General features: G+C 41.9%; 1 protein-coding gene across 1 annotated transcript in view; it reads right to left on the bottom strand.

Moving 5' to 3' along the window:
* Positions 1-24,894, bottom strand: part of FAM76A (family with sequence similarity 76 member A) — a 32,605-nt gene that overhangs the window by 7,152 nt on the left and 559 nt on the right. Inside the window, exons 2-6 of the mRNA XM_039334275.1 lie at positions 22,451-22,515; positions 21,348-21,402; positions 20,313-20,465; positions 19,164-19,318; positions 12,433-12,519 (exon numbers count right to left, since the gene is read on the bottom strand). Coding sequence (XP_039190209.1) covers positions 12,433-12,519; positions 19,164-19,318; positions 20,313-20,465; positions 21,348-21,402; positions 22,451-22,515 — 515 coding nt within the window. The remainder of the gene's footprint in view (positions 1-12,432; positions 12,520-19,163; positions 19,319-20,312; positions 20,466-21,347; positions 21,403-22,450; positions 22,516-24,894) is intronic.

The following is a 24,894-nucleotide window of genomic DNA, read 5'->3' as shown; positions in this document are numbered from 1 at the left end:
AGTTGTGCTGGTCATGCCCATGTATGGTATCTGGTACAACCTTTTATTTCAACATCTACTTTGAAAGTAGAGAATTCTCTTCTTAGCCATTGCTTCTGCAAAGCAAAACTGTGTTTTGCATTTCTGTAACATGAGGTTATACTTCAGTAACACACAGTGAGCTGCTGCAGCCCTAACAGTCTAACAACATAATCCTGAAACTTGATGACTTTCACAAGACTTCATAAACAGGCATACTAAAAGATGCAGTACAGTTTCTGATAAGGATTAAAAGTGGTTCAATCATCTTCAGAGAGCAAGGACAGTATTACAGCAGAGATCAGAACCTGGAGGCACCAAATTCTCTCCAGACAAAGAAGGGAATGTGAAATAACCCTGGACAGATGCTCCTATAAGTTAACTGTAAAACTGAAAGTTTTTGCAGTTTGCTTGCGAGTTGAGTAGTTGGGAGGTATGGGATTCCATCTATGTTCACAGCTATGGTACAGCCAATATGGACAAAAAAACAGTCAACCTGCATTTCTTAATCAAATTTTGATGTATTTATTGTACAGTCTGAGAGAGATTCCCTTTTACAACACATAAGAATTATCTTGGTAAGTATTTGATTTTTGGCAGACAGCTTAACAAGAGATGATATAAATAACTTTAAACTGGATGAAGGGGAAAGTTATTTGCAAAAGATTAATTTTTCTACGAAACTGATTGCCAAAATCCTATCTGGATTAAACAATTGACTCAGACCTTTTCTGGGAATGCTTCTTGCTTTGCACTAAAAGACTCCCAATAACTGATTGAATTTACAAAACAATCTATGAAGATAATTTGAATAGACTGAGTTCTAGATGGTAACCTTGGAGATGCAAATATGACGTGTGTCTACAATTACAGCTTTAAAAAAGAGTGAATGAAATTTGTGTTGATCTTCTCCTCTGTTTAGCATTTTCATTTTTAAGTAAGAATATAGAAGAACAGGCAGAGCTGGGGGTGGAATTAAACAAGTCATTAGCTTAGAATCATTACCTTCTCACAAATGGTCTAGTCCAACCTCTCTTGAATTCTGTTGACCCTTATCTGGCACCCAATTTAGTACTGAACTTCAGTTGATTAGATTATTCTTATGTATAGGATTGAGTAATACATCTTCTGAACTGCAATTTAACCTATGGTCCTAATTCTTTGTGCTTAACATATGGGCTGCAAGATTAGAGTAGAAGAGTTTCCTTGGAACAGCTGGTCAAGAAAGATAATAAAACAATTTAAATTTACTTCAGAAAATGCTAAATTGGCTCAGTCACTTGAATTCAGATTAATAGCCCCTGAAAAAAAATGGACGAAAGGCTCGATAAGATGGAAAATTCTATAAAACAAATGTCTGAAGATATAAACAAGTTAACTTGGCTATGATTTCTAAAGCTGAGATGTTACCAAAGACTTTTTCTGATCATAATCCTGTGAGTTTGGTTGATAAAAGGATATCTACCTTTCAGATGGAAATTAAAAAGAAGCTATTACAAAAAGAGTAGAAGATTGCAGGTAGAAAGTTTTTATAAATAACTGAAATAAAGTTATTAATTTAAGAATGATTTGGGATACAAGAAAACTTTCATCACAAATTATTTTACTAATCTTAAAAAGATCCAAGAGAAAACAGGCTATTTTGGATGTGATAAAAAGAAAAGAGAATTTGCCAGAAACGTTAAGCACTGCACATAAAATCAAACTTTTAAAGCAACAATTATCAATGTTAACAGCAAGAGAAATGAAAATAAAAATGAGCTATACAAAGCAAAAGAATTTTGAATTGGCAAATAAACCAAGGAAATGGCTAGCATGTAAACTAAGAAAAGAGAAAGAAAAGGAAATGATTTTGAAACTTGAAGAAAGAGATACTATATTAATGGACAATGCAGTTATATAGAAAACATTTCCTCACTATTATTCTAATTTGTGTAAATGACATGATATTTCTTTGGAAAATAGATGAATACTTGGAAAACAAAGATTTAGCAAGGCTTACAGAGAAGCAAAAACAGGTTATGTTCCCATAAAAATAAGTTTCTGAAGTCATAAAAAAGATTAATCCAGGAAAAGTAGTTGGACCAGATGGATTATCAGATTCCTATTGCAAATCCTCCGAGGATGAACTTTTACCACCCCTCCAAAACATAAATTCTATTTTACAGGGAGGAAAGATGCCAAAGACGTGGAAAGAGGCTAATGTAGCATTAATCCCTAAAGAGGGGCACGATCTAACTCTAATAAGTAATTATAGACCACTGTCATTATGAATAAAGATTTCGCGGGTGTTTGTATGTAGGTCTTTGGTTGTTCGGGTTTTCTCCCGCGTAAAATTGGAAGTGTCTTGGCGACGTTTCGATGAAGTCCCATTTGTCATCTTCAGGCTGGTGCTTTCAGCTTCGTGCTTCGAGGAGCAGTGTGTGGTCTTAGCTGTTTCTTCCTTTTAACTGCCAGTGGGGGTATGAACTGATTGGGTGGGAGCTTGGCTGTGTTCTGATTGGGTGGAGGTGTGTTCTGATTGGTTAGGGGCATGGCTGTGCTCTGATTGGCTGGGGGGTTGGCTGTGCTCTGATTGGCTGGGGGAGTGTTCTGTTTGGTTGTGCTCAGGTTAGTCTGAGATGCAGGGCGGTTTAAGATTTTGGGCTGCCTTGCTATTTTTTTGGCTTCGCGTGCGTGGTCGTGCCTCATCTTCATGGAGGGTGTCAGTTTGCTTCATGTATGGACTGGAGGGGTTTAAAGTGGCTAATGATGCAGCTGTGGTCTGGCTTCTGGTTTGTGGTTGTGCCTCATCATCGGTGTGGCTTTGGGTTTGCTTTTTGCGTGGATGTGTGATGGTGACATCCTGTGTGGTTTTTATGAGTGTGGATCTGGTATCATTTTTTGTGTTAGGGAGTCGTTTGTCAATAAGGGCGGGTTTCCAAATGGCTGGTAGGCGGGAGGTATCATCTTGCTTGTTCATGCTGTGTGGGCGTTTTTCTATTTCGATGGCTTCTCTGATTATTCTGTTATTAAAATGTTCACTTTTGGCAATGGTTCTGGTATTTTTAAAGTCAATTTCATGTCCTGTGGCTTTAAGGTGTTGGACCAGGGAAGATGTTGGTTCCTCTTTTTTGACTGAGTTCTTATGTTCTTCAATGCGTGCACTTATTCTTCTGTTGGTTTGTCCGATGTATGTGTTGGGACAAGCAGTGCATGGGATTTCATATATTCCTTGATTTTCTAAGTCAATTTTATCTTTGGGGTTTCTAAGGATGGTGGATATTTTTCTGTTTGTGCAGAATGCTGTTTTGATGTTGTGTTTATGGAGGATCTTACTGATTCTGTCTGTGGTGCCTTTTATGTATGGGAGGAGGGCTTTGCCGTTTTCTTGTTCTTTGTCTTGGATTTTAGTGGGGGTTTCTTTTTGGATTAGGTTTGTAATCTTATTTCTTTGGAATCCATTGGATGTTAGTACATTGGTGAGAGTGTGTAGTTCGGTTTTTAGGTGTTGTTCGTCAGCTAAGTGTTTTGTTCTGGAGATGAGTGTCTTGGCTACGGAGTTGATCTGTGCTGGGTGGTGGTGTGAGAGAGCGTGCAGATAGCGGTTTGTGTGTGTTTTCTTCTGGTAGATGGTATGTCCTAGGGAGCCATTGGATTTCTTGTAGACTAAGACATCCAGGAAGGGAAGTTGGTTGTTAGCTTCTGTTTCCATGGTGACTGTATTTTGGGGTGTAGGCTGTTGAGGTGTGTGAGGAAGTTGTCCAGTTTTTCTTTCCCATGTGGCCAGATTATGAAGGTGTCGTCTACGTATCTGAGCCAGAGTTTGGGTTTGTGATCCAATTTTTCTAGAGCTTGGGTTTCAAAGTGTTCCATGTAGAGGTTTGCAATGACAGGTGAGAGGGGTGATCCCATGGGTGCTCCTTCTGTTTGTTTGTATTTTTATCCATTATAGATGAAGTATGTGTTGGATAGGCAGTGGTTGGTCAGATCTAAGATGTGTTTGGGGGGGTTATATTTGTTTTGGATAGCTGTCAAGGCTTCTTTGATACACTTGGGTGAAGAGGGATATACCATCGAAGCTCACAAGTAGGTCGCTGGGCTGTAAGTTTTGTTTCTTTATGATCTCTATAAACTGGAATGAGTTTTTTACGTGTGAGGTGATGGATTCTGCATAGGGCTATAGTTGTTTGGCGAGAAATTTGGCTAGGTTTTGTAGAGGTGAGCCTATGGAGCTGACTATAGGTCTGAGTGGGGTTCCTTCTTTGTGTATCTTGGGGAGACCATAGAGCTGTGCCAATCAGAGCATAGCCACGCCCCTAACCAATCAGAACACACCTCCACCCAATCAGAACACAGCCAAGCTCCCACCCAATCAGTTCATACCGCCACTGGCAGTTAAAAGGAAGAAACAGCTAAGACCACACACTGCTCCTCGAAGCACAAAGCTGAAAGCACCAGCCTGAAGATGACGAATGGGACTTTGTCGAAATGTCGCCAAGACACTTCCAATTTTACGCGGGAGAAAACCCGAACAACCAAAGACCTACATACAAACACCCGCGAAAACCTCAGAAAACAAATATCGAACCTCTACGGGGAGGAAATCCACCATCTGATCAGGACCTATGAAAAACTTGAAGTCCAAAGAGCTTCCATTTTATGCGACCTCGCATTCCTATGCAACTGCCGAGATCAAAATCTAATCCCCACATGTTTCCAACTGAAATTCCACTCCAACTCTGCAGCCACCAAACAGATCCTGAAAAGAACAGAATTGGCCCTAATCAGAAATGAACTTCACACAAAAAGATTCCTCCTAGACCGAATTAACAAAGATCTCCTCACACTCCACCTCAAACTCAGCAACAAGATCCACCCTGCACTTTGGGACAAATCCAAACAACTCGCCGTCTGGAGAGCCGAAACACAGACCACCCTCAAGACAGATACACACACCAACAAACTCCGAAGACTACAAGAACGCCAGAAACAAACCCCTCCTCTCTCACAGCCACACATGAAACAAACAATGCATAACATCTCAGATAGGATCCTCACCAAAGCCGAAACTGATGTCCTTTCCAAAGGACTCAACTTTGCAGTCGTTCCCAAACACATCCCCACTGAAACCATTATATGTGGAGTTGAAACCAGCCTGACCAAAATCAACCCCAACGACGCCAACAGAATCAGACTCGAAATCACCAATATCCTCTGCACCAGCAAGCCACCCAAAAACAACTTACCCAAAGAGGAACAGACAGCACTACGTAACCTGAAAGAAGACACAAGCATAATAATCCTACCAGCAGACAAGGGCAATGCCATGGTGGTTATGAACACATCTGACTACCAAACCAAATTAACCAACCTACTCCAAGACTCCACATACAAACCCCTAAATACAGATCCCACCACCTACCTGGAAAAAACCACCAGATCCAAAATAAAAGCCTCCCCCATTAGCGAAGAGATCCAGCAAAGAATCATTCCCAGAGAGAAATCATCCAGATGCCCCAAACTCTATGGTCTCCCCAAGATACACAAAGAAGGAACCCCACTCAGACCTATAGTCAGCTCCATAGGCTCACCTCTACAAAACCTAGCCAAATTTCTCGCCAAACAACTACAGCCCTATGCAGAATCCATCACCTCACACGTAAAAAACTCATTCCAGTTTATAGAGATCATAAAGAAACAAAACTTACAGCCCAGCGACCTACTTGTGAGCTTCGATGGTATATCCCTCTTCACCCAAGTGTATCAAAGAAGCCTTGACAGCTATCCAAAACAAATATAACCCCCCCAAACACATCTTAGATCTGACCAACCACTGCCTATCCAACACATACTTCATCTATAATGGACAAAAATACAAACAAACAGAAGGAGCACCCATGGGATCACCCCTCTCACCTGTCATTGCAAACCTCTACATGGAACACTTTGAAACCCAAGCTCTAGAAAAATGGATCACAAACCCAAACTCTGGCTCAGATACGTAGACGACACCTTCATAATCTGGCCACATGGGAAAGAAAAACTGGACAACTTCCTCACACACCTCAACAGCCTACACCCCAAAATACAGTTCACCATGGAAACAGAAGCTAACAACCAACTTCCCTTCCTGGATGTCTTAGTCTACAAGAAATCCAATGGCTCCCTAGGACACACCATCTACCAGAAGAAAACACACACAAACCGCTATCTGCACGCTCTCTCACACCACCACCCAGCACAGATCAACTCTGTAGCCAAGACACTCATCTCCAGAACAAAACGCTTAGCTGACGAACAACACCTAAAAACCGAACTACACACTCTCACCAATGTACTAACATCCAATGGATTCCAAAGAAATAAGATTACAAACCTAATCCAAAAAGAAACCCCCACTAAAATCCAAGACAAAGAACAAGAAAACGGCAAAGCCCTCCTCCCATACATAAAAGGCACCACAGACAGAATCAGTAAGATCCTCCATAAACACAACATCAAAACAGCATTCTGCACAAACAGAAAAATATCCACCATCCTTAGAAACCCCAAAGATAAAATTGAATTAGAAAATCAAGGAGTATACGAAATCCCATGCACCACTTGTCCCACCACATACATCGGACAAACCAACAGAAGAATAAGTGCACGCATTGAAGAACATAAGAACTCAGTCAAAAAAGAGGAACCAACATCTTCCCTGGTCCAACACCTTAAAGCCACAGGACATGAAATTGACTTTAAAAATACCAGAACCATTGCCAAAAGTGAACATTTTAATAACAGAATAATCAGAGAAGCCATTGAGATAGAAAAACGCCCACACAGCATGAACAAGCAAGATGATACCTCCCGCCTACCAGCCATTTGGAAACCCGCCCTTATTGACAAACGACTCCCTAACACAAAAAATGATACCAGACCCACACTCATAAAAACCACACAGGATGTCACCATCACACATCCACGCAAAAAGCAAACCCAAAGCCACACCGATGATGAGGCACGACCACAAACCAGAAGCCAGACCACAGCTGCATCATTAGCCACTTTAAACCCCTCCAATCCATACATGAAGCAAACTGACACCCTCCATGAAGATGAGGCACGACCACGAACGCGAAGCCAAAAAATAGCAAGGCAGCCCAAAATCTTAAACCCCCCTGCATCTCAGACTAACCTGAGCACAACCAAACAGAACACTCCCCCAGCCAATCAGAGCACAGCCAACCCCCCAGCCAATCAGAGCACAGCCATGCCCCTAACCAATCAGAACACACCTCCACCCAATCAGAACACAGCCAAGCTCCCACCCAATCAGTTCATACCCCCACTGGCAGTTAAAAGGAAGAAACAGCTAAGACCACACACTGCTCCTCGAAGCACGAAGCTGAAAGCACCAGCCTGAAGATGACGAATGGGACTTCATCGAAACGTCGCCAAGACACTTCCAATTTTACGCGGGAGAAAACCCAAACAACCAAAGACCTACATATATACATATATACACATACACATACACATACACATACACATACACATACACATACACATACATATATATATATATATATATATATATATATATATATATATATATATGTATATATATATAATTATTTTCCAATCACAATCTTTAATGCTTCGTGAACAGTGTGTTGTCTGGATTCATATATTCAAAACAATCAATAACAATTTCTACAATTACTCAATATGTTAGTTGGTAATATATTTCTTGATCCTCTCTTCTTCCAATAATATATAATATATAAGTAGTATAATATTTCTAGAATATATGAAATGTTAAAACATTGAGATAGTGTATTTAAATGAAAAGTTTGGATATTTAAAGGTAATGAATTTTGAGAAAAGTATGACTGATAAGAGTGGTCTGAATATTGAGGGGAAACTAAGCTTTAATAAAAAGTATGAACAGGACATATAATGACTAAGATGATTTTTATAAATATAATAGAAACATAAGCTGATTAGAAAATATGTTATATGTTGAAGTTATCATATGCATAAATAAAAAAAATTGTTTATATTCAACTTGGTATGTACTGAAAATATTAAGAACTATATCTGTTTAATGTAGTCAAAATAATTTCTTTATATAATTCTTTTTGTCACTTCTTTGTATGCATTTTTCTCTTTTTTCTGCATTTTGCCTTCTTTTTTTCTTTACTTTTTTATCTTAAATATTAGTTTTTATGTCTGTTGTTTAAAATTCTAATAAAATAGTTATAAAAAATAAACAGTGAGATTATCTGAAAAATAATGAAACTCATTTTAGTAATGTTTTTCTTTCCTAAGAACAAATATTTAACTTTCCAAAATTTCTGATTCTTTTCATCAGTTGGAGGACTCTGCCTGTACGCATAGTAATAGTCCTGTGCCACATCACCAAATAGATCAGGCACTTTCTATTTTGAATTTTTCTGCATTAATTAATTGTAGACTCCAGAATTCCTGTGAGACAAGGATAACTCTAAACCTATATCAGCCTCCTTCAGCCTAGTACCTTCATTAGAAATGTGAGTTTCCAGAGAAATTTGAATCAGAAAATTTTCCAGAGAATGATTCAAGTATGATTCAAATTAGGATATAGGTAGTCCTCGATTTACAACATTTTATTTAGTGGCTGTTTGAAGTTACAATAGCACTGAAAAAAGTGACTTATAGCCATTTTTTACACTTGCGATCTTTGTAGCATCCCTATCATCATGTGATCAAAATTCAGATGTTTGGCACTGGTTCATATTTATGACCGTTGTTGTGTCCCAAGGTCATGTGATCACCTTCTGACAAGCAAAATCAATAGGGAAGCCAGATTCACTTAACAACCGTTACTAATTTAACAACTACAGTGATTCAGTTAACAAATGTGACAAGAAAAGTCATAAAAAGGGGCAAAACTCATTTAACAAATTTCTCACTTAGCAACATAGATTTTGGGCTCAATTGTTGTTGTAAGTCAAGGATTAGCTTTATTTATCTCCTTTTTTACCCATAGTCTGTACAAGTATTGACCACATTATTAGATTAAAAATAAACATGCCCTTGTTTTATGAGATTTGAACATTACATATTTGTAGAAAATGCTTTGATGTACGGATAAAAATATTTTTACTGGAATGCTGAAAATTCTACCAGGCAATAAGCAATAGAACAATACACAAATGCAATATAGTTCTAGTTTTTTTGTTTTTGTTTTAGAACAGTGACCTGAAAAGCAATTCTGAGCCTGTCATCTTTATCTGAAGCAGAAAATGTCCTTACACTCAGAAGTAAACATAGCAGGATTACAGCTAGGTAATATAAACTGTAGTTACAAGTATATAGCCCTTGCTTGTTGGCCATTTCAGACTTACACATAAAACCCCTAAAAATTACTGCTCACTGGGATATTACAAGAAGCTAGCAAAGGAGGAAGACAGAACTATACTTACATAGCCCAAGGAAATTCAAAACGGCTATGATGAAGGGATTGCAACAGTCAATGTGGTTTCTCTGCCAGGCAGCAAAGAAACATAGAACAGCCATTTTCTTGCTACCCTGGTTCCTTTTGTTAATGCCTTATTGTCTATAGATATCAGAGAATTGCAAGTAATCCTCAACTTACAACCATCCATTTAGTGATTGTTCAATGTTACAATGGCACTGAAAAAAAAGACTGAGTGTTCCTCGCACTTATGATAATTGCTTCATCCCCACAGTCACATGATCAAAACTCAGGCACTAGGCAACTGGCATGTATTTATGACGGCTGCAGCATCCTGGGACATGGGATTGCTACCAGCTGCCTTCCAACAAGCAATGTCAATGGGGGAAGTAGGATTCACTTAATGAGTGCTTGATTCACTTAACTGCAGTGATTCCCTTAAAAAACATGGCAAAAAGGGTTGTAAAATTGGATGTGACTCCCTTAACAACCACTCTGCTTAGCAACAGTAATTCTAGTCCCAATTGTGGTGTAAGTCAAGGACTACCTGTATTTAAAAACAAGGTGGGACTCTTTTGCTTACAGTAAATGAAGGCCTAGCCACCTTCCAAATTTGCCCATCTGATGCAATTTCCTACTGTATTTACCTCAATATCAGAGACAGAACCGGGACAGAAATCTTGCACACCTGGGTGCAAGAATAGTTGCAGTCAGATTACTGCCGACTCAACTTTGCTTGACTGCAAGCCAGTACAGGTATCCTTGACTTATAACTGTTCACTTAGTGGCTGTTCAAAGTTACAATGGCACTGAAAAAAGTGACTTATGACTGTTTTTCACTGTTACGAACTTTGCAGCGTTCCCATAGTCATGTGATCAAAATTCAAGTGCTTGACAACTGGTTCATGTTTTTTTACCATTGCTGTGTCCCAAGGTCATGTGATCACCTTCTGCGATCTTCTGACAAGCAAAGTCAATGGGGAAGCCAGATTCATTTAACCACTGGGTTACTAACTTATCAACTGCAATGATTCACTTAACAGCTGAGACAAAAAAGTCATAAAATGGGGCAAAACTCACTTAACAAATGTCTCATTTAACAACAAAAAATTGTGTTCGTGAGTCAAGGACTACCTGTAATTTCTTTCTCGCAGTTTATGCCTGCCCCCCAGTGGCTATGTGTGAACACTGCAAGAACTTCTAATTAAATTTATTTATGAATATATTAGATTTTTATCCTGCCTTTATTATTTTATGTAACTCAAGCCAGTGAACATACATAATATTCCTCCCTCCTCTTATTTTCCCCATAACAACAACCCTGTGAGGTGAGAGAGTGACTGGCCAAAAATCACCCAGCCAGCTTTCCTGCTTAGAATTAGAACTCAAGAATCTTCTGCTTTCTAGCCTGATGCTTTAACTACTAGGCTAAACCGGTTCTCATTTCCAAAACTCCCCAAAAAGTATTCTAGAAGTTGTAGGGATATTAATAAGGTTGAAAAATTCAGATGCTGCAAAACATTAAGAGATGCCTCTATAATTTAATAGAGGTTTAAAATACTTTCATTTTAGATAATTTGGATTATCAGTTGGTACCCAGAAACTATATTTGCTTAAATAAACTGAAGAATATTAGGGGTTAGCTGCAATCTGATTATATCATCAACTAGCAACTACATAGATTTTCTCCAAGATGATCTATCCCTAATTTATTTTTTCATATCCCCCAACATGCACTCACTGCCTCTGTAACTGAGTCCATCTACCTTGCTCTTCTTCTCTTTCTTTCCATTTTTCCTAGCATTACAGCTTTCTCTAGAGTAAGGGTGTCAAACTTGGGGTGGGCACGGTTTTGCCATAATGCATCTGGGCCTGTGGGCCAGCAGTTTGACACCCCTGCTTTAGAGAGCTGGTCTTCATATAATGGGTCCAAAGTAGGATAATTTGAGCCTGATCATTTGTGCCTAAATGCAAATCTGTAAACTTGCAATTGAATATGGTACAGCATTAGGCCAAAGAGTGTCTTAGAAAGCCCTTCATTCAATTCTTGCATTGAAATATCTATTTTGGGGAGCCACAGGGAAAGTTTCCCCAATCAGGCATTTTTCAGATATGTTGTGACTATAACACCAAAGCCTCCTCAGGCAGATTTCAGGCCTGATAAAGAAGAATTCCATAGAGAGCAGCTTTGCTTCCTCAGCCTTCATCCTTGCTCTGCAATTTATGGATAACAATACTAGACTACTTGGCAGGTTTTAATTTAACAATTACAGATAGTCCTTCCTGACTTCCTCAGTAAGTTATGATAGTGTTAAAAAGTAGTTTTGGGAGTAATCCTTTCATTTACAACCACTGCAACATCCCCTGGTCAGATGATAGTCATTTGTGTGCTCTGCAACCGGCTTGCAACAAGCAGAGTTAATAGAGAAGGAGAAAATAAAATCGTAAGTTGTGGTCATGTAGTGTTTCGCTTAACCTAAGTGAGTAAGTCTTTCATGGCCATATGATGTTCTGCTTAGCAAGCGTGATGTTTAGCAATGGAATAACTGCTCCTAATTGTGGACATTAAATGAGAACTACCTGTGCTGATTTGATAGAAATGAAATAATTTGAATATTTGAACTACAATATTCAGAGTAAAATAAACATTACATCAATATGCACAGTTGTTACATAAATAGTAGATGAAGAAGATGAACAATGGGGAGAACTCACTGCATTATTTTTTTCTGCATCATAGGTCTATTAAAAACCGTATCTTTAAATTGTTCGCAAGCTAATGAAAGCCTTCATATGTAGAGGCAAAGAGCAGCTCTGCAGGAGACATATGAGTGAAACTGTGGCATTAATTGGGGGGGGGTTTGAGGTGGGGGAAGGATAAACAGATGTCTTTATCTTCCTTTTAATCTCTAAACACCAGAACGGGTACCTTTCTTTCCTTTCTTATTTAAGCAAAGACAAATCCAATATCCTTTTAAGTAGCTTACCTGTCCCCATTGGCTGATATGGCATCAAACTTGGGTTTTTTCTTTGGGAGTTCATTCTGAATAGAAGATGTAGATAAGGTTTTGTGGCTGCAAAAAGAGCACAGAGGAAAAATTAACCACAGCATGGAAAGGGGCGTTGACTTACCTGAACGCCTTTTCTCAGCACGGAGATGGATAATCCACGCAGTGGGTTGAGACTGTATTCCTGGCCAATCAGATCAGTCAGCCAAAGTTGCCACGCCCCGTCTTGGACCATGATCCTTTAGTCTTGACTCGAGCGCAGCCATTGACTGACAGTAAGACGTTTTGGCTCCACTAAATATACCCTATTATTCTAGTCTATAAGGGTGGGTGTGGATTATCCATCTCCGTGCTGAGAAAAGGCGTTCAGGTAAGTCAACGCCCCTTCTCCAGCACTGGAGATGGATAATCCACGCAGTGGGACATACCAAAGCCTATTGTCCCTTGGGTTGGGGAATAGACTGGTCCCGTGTGCAACTTTGGTCTAGCACCTGCTGGAGAACCCTCCTACCGAAGGAGGCCTCTGCAGAGGAGTACCTGTCGATTTTGTAATGACGAATGAATGGAGAGGGCGAGGCCCAAGTGGCTGCCCTGCATACCTCTTCAATAGAAGCCTGCATGGCCCATGCTGCTGAGGTGGCAGCACTCCTTGTGGAATGGGCTGTGATATGCTTGGGGACTTGCAAGGACTCCGCCTGGTATGCCCCCGTGATGCATGCCCTAATCCACCTACCGATGGTAGAGGACGAGACCTTCCGGCCCCTAGTAGCAGGGTGGAAGGATATGAAAAGCGCTTCCGAGCGTCGGAATTCCGCTGTGCGTGAAATGTAATGTCTTAGTGCCCTGCGTACGTCCAAGGTGTGCCATTGTTGTTCCAGGGGATGAGCTGGGTTTGGACAGAAGTCTGGTAGGACTATTTCCTGTGATCTGTGAAAAAGGGAGTTGACCTTTGGAATGAATGAAGGGTCTATTCTTAGGACTACCTTGTCCCTGTGAAAATGGCACAGGTCCTTCCTCATTGAGAGAGAAGCTAACTCGGATATCCGCCGAGCTGACGTGATGGCTACCAAGAATGCTACCTTATGGGTCAGATAGCGAAAGTCACATGTTTTGAGTGGTTCGAAGGGCGCTCTGGTAAGAGCTTGTAGTACTCGTGGTAGTTCCCACGATGGATACCTGTGCACGGTTGGCGGTCTGATGTTTGCAGCCCCCTTGAGGAAGGATCGTATTAAGGGATGCTTGCCCAAGGATTCACCGGGGCTGGCAGAAAGTATAGTTGAGAGGGCGGCGATTTGCCTGCGCAGTGTGTTTGGCGAGAGGTCCCTCTCTAGGCCATCTAGTAAAAATTCTAGGATCTTGGGAATTGTGATCCCTTCGAGTAACAATTCCTGTTTAGAGCACCATGATTGGAAGCTTCTCCATGTGGCCTCGTAGATACGGTTCGTGGAGGGGCGCCTTGATGCCTGTATGACCCTAATTACACCCTGTGAGCAAGCCCCCTTGGCTAAAATTGACCGTTCAAGAGCCAGACGGCTAGTTGTAGCCATTGTGGCTCTGGGTGGGAGATCTCCCCCTGCTTGAGGGAGATCCTCTCCGGAGGAATCCGCCATGGATTCGTGCGGGAGAGACTCCTCAAGTCTGCGAACCAAGGTCTCCTTGGCCAATAAGGGGCCACAAGGATTACCTCGGCCCTTTCCCGCAGAATCTTGCGTACTACCGCCGGAAGGAGAGGTAAGGGTGGAAACGCGTACAGGAGCCCCCTTGGCCATGGGCTCCGTAACGCGTCCGTCTGCTCTGCTCCCTTGGATGGGAATCGGGAGAAGAAGCGAGTTAGGTGGGCATTGGAAGGAGAGGCAAAAAGGTCCACCTGGGGAAGCCCGAAGCGGTGACAGACCTCCCTGAAGATCCTCGGGTGTAGTTGCCACTCCGAGTGATCTATTGTTGATCTGCTCAACAGATCTGCTTGGATGTTTGCCTCCCCCGATATGTGGTCGGCCTTTATGGAGGCCAGATTTTGTTCCGCCCAGGCCCCCAGTAGGAGGGCCTCGGCCGAGAGCGAGCGAGAGTGTGTGCCCCCCTGACGGTTTATGTGGGCCTTGGCTGTCACGTTGTCCGTCAGGACCAGTACGTGCCTGCCTTTTATGCTGCTGTGAAAATGCCTTAACACTAGGTGAATAGCCCGCAGCTCGAGCTAGTTTATGTTGTGTCGGAGATCCACCGCTGACCAGCGGCCCTGTGTCCACTTGGTCCCCAAGTGGCCTCCCCAGCCGAATAAGCTCGCATCTGTTGTGACTACTACTCTGTCTGGTTCCCTGAAGGGGGACCCCCTGAGGAGAGCTGGAGATAGCCACCACCTGAGGGAGTGTCGTGCTCTCAGAGGTATGCCTACCCTCTTCCGGGATGCACTGATTTGTTGTCTCTGAAACGGGAGCATGAACCATTGCAGTTCTCTTGAGTGCAGCCTTGCCCAAGGAACTATTGCTATGGTCGATATCATCTTCCCTAGCAGCTGGGAGAGGCAGACCAGCGTCACTGACTGACCGCGGCTTACCTGTTTTACGGCTTTCTTTATGCTGCTGAGGCGTTCCTGTGATAGGTACACCTTGCATTCCTTTGTGTCTATGACCGCTCCCAGGTGGAGTATTCTCGTAGTTGGGGTTAGATGGCTCTTTGGAAAGTTCACCGAGAAGCCGTGGTCCTGCAGCATTTTTATCACTAACTTTAGGTCCGCCCGAGACTGCTGGGCGGACGATGACTGGATTAGAATATCGTCCAGGTAGCACTGGACTCTGACTGGTACGTTTCTTAGTTGTGCTGCCAGAACCGCCAGAATCTTGGTGAACACCCTGGGCGCTGATGACAGGCCGAATGGAAGTGCCCTGTATTGAAAATGGTGCCCCCTGTAGGCAAACCGTAGAAAGCGGCGGTGAGCCAGAGAGATAGGGATGTGCAAGTATGCCTCCGTGAGGTCGATCGATGCCAGAAAATCCCCTTTCCTTACGCTTCCAAGGATGGAGCGTAGTGTCTGCATTTTGAATTTGCGGTATTTTATGTAGAAATTTAGCCTTTTCAAATCCAAAACGGCTCTCCAACCCCCTGAGGGTTTTGGGACCACGAAGAGGATAGAATAAAACCCCTGGTCTCTCTGGTTCATAGGCACCGGCTCTACGGCCCGTATGTTTAGAAGGTGCTGAACGGCCTCGTTCATGAGCCTTCTCTTTGTTGGGTTTGTGGGACAGGGGCACGGGCGGAAGCGGTTTGGGGGCTTTGAGAGAAATTCTAGAGATAGACCATGACGTATGGTGTTCCTGACCCATATGTCCGTGGTGGTCTCTTCCCACTGGGGAGCAAACCCTGCTAGTCTGCCCCCTATGGGAAGGTCTGGGCGGGAGTCATCTGGTACGGCGGAAGGGGCGGTTGTTCCCCCGAAAGGGCCGTCTTCCCTGTGTTTGCCTATGTCTTGTGTTCTGTCTGTCCCCCTGTCTTTCCCTATCCTGTCTAGCTTGGAAGGGTTGGGAATTTTGAAAGTAGTTGACCCTGGCTTCCGTACGAAAGGATTGTTTCCTTCCCCAGGAGCCGGGTCTCTTGTCCTGCCTTTTAAGCATGTGTTTAAGGACCTTGCGCTTGTCCTTGTTCTCTGTCAGGTATGGCGTTAGTGCCTCACCAAACAGCTTTGCCCCTTGGTACGGAGCCGAAGCCAATTTCCACTTGGATTTGGTATCCGCCTGCCAGTTCTTTAGCCAGAGGATGCGCCTGCTCGTGTTGTTTGCCGCCATTGCCTTGGCTGAAAACTTGGTCGCTAAAAGTGTTGCGTCCGACGCATATTCCGTGGCCGCTACCATTTTGCTGAGTTCCTGGTGAGTGCGTATATCCTCCATGGGAACCCGGCCCTGTAACTCACGGAGCCAACAAAGTGTGGCTCTGGAGAAAAAGGACGCAGAGGTAGACGCCCTGGTAGCCCAAGCTATTGCCTGGTGCGTTCTCCTGTAGTTGGACTCACTCTTTCGGTCCTCGGCTTTAAGAGCCTCAGCAAAATCTCCTGATATGGCCGTGTCCGATATCAGGGGACCTATGGGTTCGTCCACCACCGGCACCTCCAATGTTCCCTCTAGCTCCCTTGCTACGTTAAATAGCTTCCTCTCCGCATTGCTAGGAAGCGGTAGGGAGGTTGGCGCTGCCCACTGTTTCCTTATTGTGTTTAGGAACATGGTCGGGCATGGTATGCGGTGTTGAGTGGTTACCTTTTCGGCGAACGTCGGCTCAGCCTCCGTGTCAACTGTGACAGGCTCCGCTGGTGTCCCATGCCCCAGATGGGCTGTGGCCTCAGCCTTGCGCAGAATAGTAACAAAAAGAGAAGGGTTAAACAGGCCGCTGAAGGACGGCCCTTGAGGTGAGGTGTCCTCCTCCTCCTCAGACATTTGAATCCCTTGTGACGTACCTGGCTGGTCCAGGTAAGCTTCCTCAGAGACCGACGAGTCTGAGATGGAGGAGAGGTCCTGATGGTCCTCCGTTTCCTCCCGATGCCTCGTTCTAAGTCCTAGAGGCTTGGCTTTTGAAGTTTGAGCCCTGGCCTCAAATGCACGGTCCACTGCCTGTGCTATTAGGGTAGCTAGCAGATCCCCTGTCAATGCAGGAGGAGTGACCATTGCCTGCGACCCTGCAGGTGCTGTGGTTAGCATGGTCCTCGGGGTTTCCTGTAACCTCCGTGGGGAGGGGGATCGGGAGAGCGATGAGAATTCGCCTATCCCACCCTCTGTTTGGGACTGTGATGAGTTCCCTAATGACCAAATGGCCCGTGGGGATGAAGGGAGACCCAGCGGTAGATCAGGACCTATTCCCCCATTCTGCCTATTTTCAATTCTGGCCCTTTTCTGGGCTCTGTCGAACTCTTTTTCTAGGGCTTGGTGTCTTCTGATTGCCTGTTTGTCAGCCTTCTTTGATGACTTCCTTGCAGCCTTTCTAGGGGCTGCAGAGGATTCCGAATCCTCTGAAGCAGGTGCTCCAGAGGATGAAGGCGGGGCTCCAGTGGAGGGAATGATTGCTTCCTCCATTCTCCACTAACGCTGGGCCGCGATAGGGGGGACCCAGGTAGTAGGAGAGCTCCAACTTTGAGTAAGGACAGGCGCACTACTGGGGGCGTCTGGAACTCAGGAGCAGACTCTGCAAAATTGTCAGAGTTAGTCACTGTGCACGGATAAGAACAGGCACGCTAATGGGAATGCCTGGAACCCGGCTTGACTATGGTGGGTAAGGACAGGCACGCGACTGGGGATGCCTGGAACCCACCACTAAATCCAGAGGCGTACGGGCCACTAATGGGGGACCCGAAGTCTGGGAGGAGCCAAAGGCAACTAAACACAGTTAGTTATGAAAGGTTCTTATTTACTTTAGGTAGAAGACACCAAGTCCTGGAACCAGTAGCTATGTGTCTGATTTGAATGTCTCTGAATGAATAATAGATGCTTTAGTACCCCAGTACTGCTTGCCTATTAATTCACTCCAGCGGCTGAACCTAGCTTTCTTAAGGAACTTTAACTCCCCTGTTTGGACAAAAAATATGGCCGCCGCTGCCAGGAAACTACTGCGCATGTGTTAACAAGGCTGCCTATGCCACGTGCGGTTGTAACAAAGAGCTGCGCGTGCTTCCAGCTGTGCAGACAATGGCGCCTCGTTTAAAAAATCCTGAGCAGCCTGGAGTGAAAAGACTGCTCCTTCGCACGCCAGCTGTTTCCCTTAATCAATCTCCCTCCCAGCATGCGTCCCCTTTGTCCTCCGCTTCCCTCGCTAACTGCTTGCCTTTCTGTCTTTTTTTTTTTTTGTTTGTTTTAAACGCGAGGGGTTGCCCGAGCCTCCCCGTTTGTTTAAGGCGGCTGCCGGCTGCTGGAAGGTGGCTGGGGTTGGTTAGGGAGGGGAGTTAGGGATTTCCCCCTTTTAAGTGGGGGTGGTTTCCCCTGTAGGAATCTGACTTCCTGAGTTTTACAATTTAGCAAGGAAATTTTTGAGTGGTCAATTAAATTGAATTAAATTATCTCTAATTAACTTTTAAACTAAGCAATTTCAGCTACTAGAAAAAATCCCCCCTAATGGAAAGGAACTATACCTGCCCAGGAGCCAAAAGTTGTAGATGTCTCGCATGGCCAGATCAGTCAAGACTAAAGGATCATGGTCCAAGACGGGGCGTGGCAACTTTGGCTGACTGATCTGATTGGCCAGGAATACAGTCTCAACCCACTGCGTGGATTATCCATCTCCAGTGCTGGAGAACTGGCCAATTCTAAACCACAATTTTAGAATTTTCAGCCATTGCCAATAAAGGAGAATGTTTGTAGCTCAGCGTTGAACTGTGGGGTCCTTGGTGCTCTAGGAACTTGGCTGTTTTCTTGTAGACATTTCATTACCCAAACTAGGTAACCTCATCAATGCTAGGGGGAAGCTGGCAGGAGGTCACAAATGGTGATCATGTGATGTCATATCTAACTAAAACACAGTATTCGCTTATACAAACTGTCACAATTGTCAAAAGTCGGCACCATCATATTATGTTGTACTTTACAACCATGTCATTTAGCAATGGAGTTTGCAGTACCAATTACCATTGTTAAATGAAGACTAGCTATACTTAAGCAAACCTTGGCTTAGCATATGGCAACAAGATTATTGAATCAAATAAACTCTGAACAGCTAGAAAACTGGGTGCAAAGCAAAGATACCTATTATAGTGGCTTCCACAGTTAAGTCGATCATATTGCTCCTTTTCCAGCAAGCTTGTCCGAGAGGAGTTTAAATGCTTACGCTGTTCTTTGGTTTTCTGCAGCACTCGCTTATAGGAGAGTGTGCAAAGCCAGCAGAGTAACTTCCCATCTACCTGAAAAGAAAAAGAAAATAACAGAGAAATAGGATTTTATTAATGGATTTGGTTAATAGATTAATGTGCAGATAGGAACCAAGCTGCATATTATAGTATCATGTTGTATAGAATGTTGCTTACAGCTTAGAAATGTGCATCAAAAGATCATTTCAGAGAAAACATGAATGCAAACTTTAATGTGGTTTAGTAGCAACTGAAAAATGTTGACAAAATAAGGATGGAAGATGTATGTGAACCCAAAAGGAATTAAAAACAGGCTCACCCATTTCTTCCAATAAAAATCAAACCATTTGGAAACCCAGTGAATTAAAAAAAAATCTGCTGTTTAATACAGACCAACCCTTCAATTCCTTCCTAATGAAAATGCTATTTATTCAATTCACACTTGATTGGGAAGAAAAGTCAATGCTTAACTTACACAGGGTCCCCCCCCCCAAAACCTATACAATTCATGGTTTCAGTGCTGTCCTAATGGCTAAGATGCAGCTAGAAAAAATGGCTAACACCAAAGTCAGCTGCTGCCTGGATCCTGGTAGGTACAATAAATGACTATGTGGTTCAAGTCTACAGATAATAAAGAATCTTTTCTGTACAGGTAGTCCTTGACCTATGACCACAACTGAGCCCAAAATTTATCTTGCTAAGTGAAACATCTGAATTTTGCCCCATTCTACGACCTTTTTTTGCCACAGTTGTTAAGTGAATCACTGCAGTTAATTACACGGTTGTTAAGTGAATCTAGCTTCCCCATTGACTTTGCTTGTCAGGTCACAAAAGGTGATCACATGACCCAGGACACAGCAACTGTCATAAATATGAGTCAGTTGCCAACCATCTGAATTTGGATCATGTGACCGTGGGGATGCTGCAATGGTCATATGTGTGAAAAACAGTCATAAGTTACTTTTTTCAGTGCTGTTGTAATTTTGAACGGTCATTAAATGAAATGTAAGTCGAGGACTACCTGTACTGGACATACATAGATACTCACTTTTTTCCTATCATCCTTCCTGTCGAAGGCACACTGTTGCTTACACTGTTCGCATGAATGGGGCAGCCCATATTTCTTCTCTGAGTTCGTACACCGCTGGCACTTGTTGCCAATAAATGCTGCAATTATATTGCAGTACTGGCATGGCTTTGGCTTAAATAATAAAGATGAAACAGCAAGGGGATTAGCATCACTTTGGAATATATAAGCAATCATCTCCCATCTGCTTAAATGCTCCTAACAACGCATTTCAAGCTTTTTTCAATGAAATATTTGAGAAAAAGTGGTGGTGGGGGGGGGAGAGAAAACTGATAATGCCACAAGTATTTAACTTCCTCTATAATTGCTACTCTTCTTTGATGAACCATGGAAAATAATCCTCTTACAAACTGAAACAGTATCACACAGCTTAATTTTTTTTAGTCTTATTTTCCGCTAAATTGTTTTAAACTTACAAAGCAAGAATGCATGTTTTAAGATCTCTAGGCAATTGAAATGTAATAAATGTACTTAAGAATGTAACTTTAACTAACACTCAATTGCCTTAAGCTGGTTACATGAAGACATTCTTTGTGACAACTTCATTGTTTATCAGGCACTAGGCCAGTGATGGAAAACATGTATCAGCGGCCAATAATTCTGAGCATTTATCACTACACGCTACATGAGCTATAGTGGTTTACCAGAAATCACTAAGTGTTCTATTATCACCGTCTTTCTCAATTTCAGCAATTTTAAGATATGTAGAGTTCAACTCCCAGGATTCCACAGCCAGCATTCTGCTTAGGAGAATCCTGGGAGTTGAAGTCCGTACATCTTAAAGTAGCTGAGGTTGATTATCAGACTATTACCCCATCTCAGCTAATCCTTTAATTGTTGGGAGTTGGGCAGCATACAAATTTAATAGTTATTTATAATAATACTCATTTCTATGAATTACTGTCTTTTTCTGCTATTGTTTTATTACTACTTCTATTTATGATGATTTTATATTATCAGTAGCCGCTAAAGGGAGAAAAGATTGTTGATACATACCGTCCCATAAAGTTTCACATTCTGAGCACACTTCTTGCATATTGTATTGGTTTTACTAGCAAAAGAAAAAACAAGAGTATAAAAAAATGAAATCAGATAATGTGGCTTGGGGCCATGCAGCTATTCAGATTCAGTCTCCAAAGGATGTTTTAAGACATACAGGAGTGCAAGTTGCTGAATTGCTTCAAAGCCTCCATTTACAGATAGTCCTTGACTTACAACCCATTCATTTAGTGACCTCTTGGAGTTACAGCAGGACTGAAATGAAAAAAATGACAACCAGTGCTCTGCTTATGTCTACTGCAGCATCTCCAAGGTCACATGATCACTATTTGGGCACTTGGCAAACGGCACATATTTACGAAGGTTACAGTGTCCTGGGTTCAAGTGATTGAGACTTGTCACCTTTCCAGTCATCCTCCTCCAAGCAAAGTTAATGTTGGAAGAGGATTTGCTTAACAACCTCCTAATTCACTTAACAGGCAAGTTATAATATCAAGCGTGACTTACTTAACACCCATCTTGCTTAGCAATGGAAATTCTGATCCCAATTGTGGTTATAAGTCAAGAACTAGCTATCTTTACAAATTACTGTAACCTTGCTGACTGCCATTTTAATTCCCTTCTAGCCAAAAACTGGGATCCAAGTCAGAATAGCAATTTGGCATGTTGAATGTGCAGAACTGCCATAAAAACCCATCTGACTTCATTGTGGATATAGCAGTACACATGGTAATCCCAATCCTGCAGTTACTGCCAATACAAGTAGCACACTTGCATAAAGTTAGAGCTGGCACTAACAATATCCCAGGGAGTTACTAGTGGAAGTAATGATTTGTTCTATATGTTACAGCTGCAATGGAGAAGAAAGGATTTTGATTTTATTTTTTCGTTAACAGTTTTTTCATAACAGCTAGTGCAAAGTATCTGTTCTCCTGTCTGGCTGAACATCAACAAGTCATTAACAAGCATTTTGAACTATTTACTGGTATTCAAAATACGTTGGAAATAAAAGAACAGAACACTGTGAAAAGTTTTTGTGTAGACAACATCAGTCATTCTATGTTGCTATTTCTTAATAATTTATCATATGCAACATTTACCTCTCCTGCTGGAATTCAGTTCTACAGTAGGTACATTTAACAATTGGATGCGCAATTCGACATTCCTGAAGAAGAAAGGATGTGTTAAAAGACTTGAAATGCATACAAACTCCCAGAGAAAAGCATCAGCAGAACCAAGGGAACTTTACTGTAAACAGCATACGTAATGTCCCAGACATGTAAAAGCAATGGATTGCTTGAATTCAATTTTTATTAAGAGTAATAAAAGTGAAATTTATGGTTCTTATACAGCTGCTCTTGATCATAATCAATACCTTAGAAGAAACCATTGATATTTAATATAAATTTCACTAGGTATCATGTAGCACAGAAAGCTGCATCTAAACAAGAGTACAACACACAAGCATATCACTATAGCAACATAATGTAATAATATCCAATGCAATTTAATGGTTCACTTAAAAACCTAACTCTTGTTTTGCCCAGAAAGATTCTGAAATAGTAATCTTCCCTCTAATCAACATTATTTTTCTCCATCCTTAAATTGCCCTCCTGGAGCCTTTTCTCCTCCAGTTTAATTTAGTCCAGAATAACAGACATTATTGTTTTTCTTAACTCTTATCTAACTGGTTTCAAACTCTGCAGATACTTATCTACAATATTAATTTTATTGCCTAGGTCTTATTACTGTATAGACTTTATTGTACACCAGTTTCAAACTGGAACAATTTAGTAAAAGAATGGTATATAAGAGGTAATAACTTACAATGACTATACCCCAAATCTAATTTAACAAGCACTATTCAGAATTTATGTTGCTAGACACACAACTTAATTAAATCAGTAGCTAATGAACAATAAATGCCTGAAGAAGGAATAGCTAAAACTGTTAAATGGTTATAGGGTTAAAACCTAATGCATCTATCTATTCAATTCCAAATTACTTTTCCAAGGTACATTCCTCATCATCCATGGGCCAAAGAATAAATTTTCCTTAGAAATAAGTAGTTGAAATCAGTGGAATTTACTCCCAGGTAAATACAGACTTTTGAATTCTGAGATCCATTTTGTCATTAGTAAGTTATATTGCTATTTAGCACAATTAAGGTTTTTTTTTTAAATCTATCTTCCTGATTATTATATGGGCACAATGATGATTGGATGGCTCTAGAGAACTGAGGCACTGGCCTTAGTTTCATGGCACACATCTTCTCCTTTTCAATACATTTCCTCCTGGGAAATATGAAACCCGGAGAACCAGTACAGCACAGTAGTCATATGAAGCTGATTTCATATATTATTAAATCATGCTTTCATTAACCAGGATTTGTTGAATCAACTATAATTAGCTAGATGTGTACACTACAAATTTACAAACCATTATAACTGGTTGACAAGAAATGTTAAACTTAAGATAAATCACAGTACAGTTCCATACAGTTTTCCTAAACCTGGTGCCCTCTAGATATGCTGGATTTCAGCTCTCCAAAATGTAGACAGCATGTACAAGGGAAGGGCAGTGGTGGTGAAGGCTGATGTGAGGCAAGTCACATTATCCAACCATAGAGGCTTAGACTGCAGTCTCCACTCACTGGTGGTGTTTACACAACACACCGAACCAGGTCACACTAACCAGTTCAGATGGAGAGTTGTATTAATCTATGTCAGAGGTGTCAAACTGCGCCCACCCCAAGTCCAGCAAGGGGAAAAAAAGTTGTGACACGTTACATGTCACAGCGAGTTTGACACCCCTGGTCTACGTGGTGAAAAATATATCAGAAGGAATCAGTAGCACTTTTTCCGATTTAAACATTTTATGTAAAGGTAAAAGCTTTCATGAGTCGCAGCCTTCATCAAATGCAGCTCCCAAAAACTTCTGCCTTTTAATAAAATCTGTTACTGTATCAGAAAAGATATTACCAAACTCCTGATTTTCAGGTCAGACACAATACTCTGATACAACGTATTAAACTTGATTAATGTTATTGATTTTTCAGCATTTAGTATTCTGTGCAAACCAAACTCGGATTAAATCAACAACAAGATTAAATGCATTGCTGTAAACATCACTACTCTGAATTTCGGAGCTGAAACTGAAATAATCATATTCCTGTTGTGTGGATGAAATGGGGCAAACCTCAATTGAATTCTTCTGATTGACTATGTTTTAATGCAATTGGCTGAGGGCGAATCAAAATTTGTCTGATTTCTTGAGCAGGCAGGATATACATACATACATATGCCCTTACGTAAGTATTTTGTCCTTCCTTCAGCAATCCCAATTATTATATTTTTCTCCTGCCTTTGCGGAAGAGACAGGAGAGGATGCCGGCCTAGAAACCAGGAGACCATGAGTTCTAGTCCTGAAATGAAAGCTAGCTGGCAGACTTTGGGCCAGACCCTTTGAGCTCAGCCTACCTCACAGGACTGTTGTTGTGGAAAATACAGTAGGTGTCAGGCATGTTCGCTGCCTTGAGGTTATA

Source organism: Crotalus tigris, unplaced genomic scaffold, assembly GCF_016545835.1.
Source record: "Crotalus tigris isolate CLP2741 ecotype Arizona unplaced genomic scaffold, ASM1654583v1 scf7180000017628.32516253702:7417878, whole genome shotgun sequence".
NCBI classification, from domain to species: Eukaryota; Metazoa; Chordata; class Lepidosauria; order Squamata; family Viperidae; genus Crotalus; species Crotalus tigris.
This window is presented reverse-complemented; position numbering and strand designations above follow the sequence as displayed.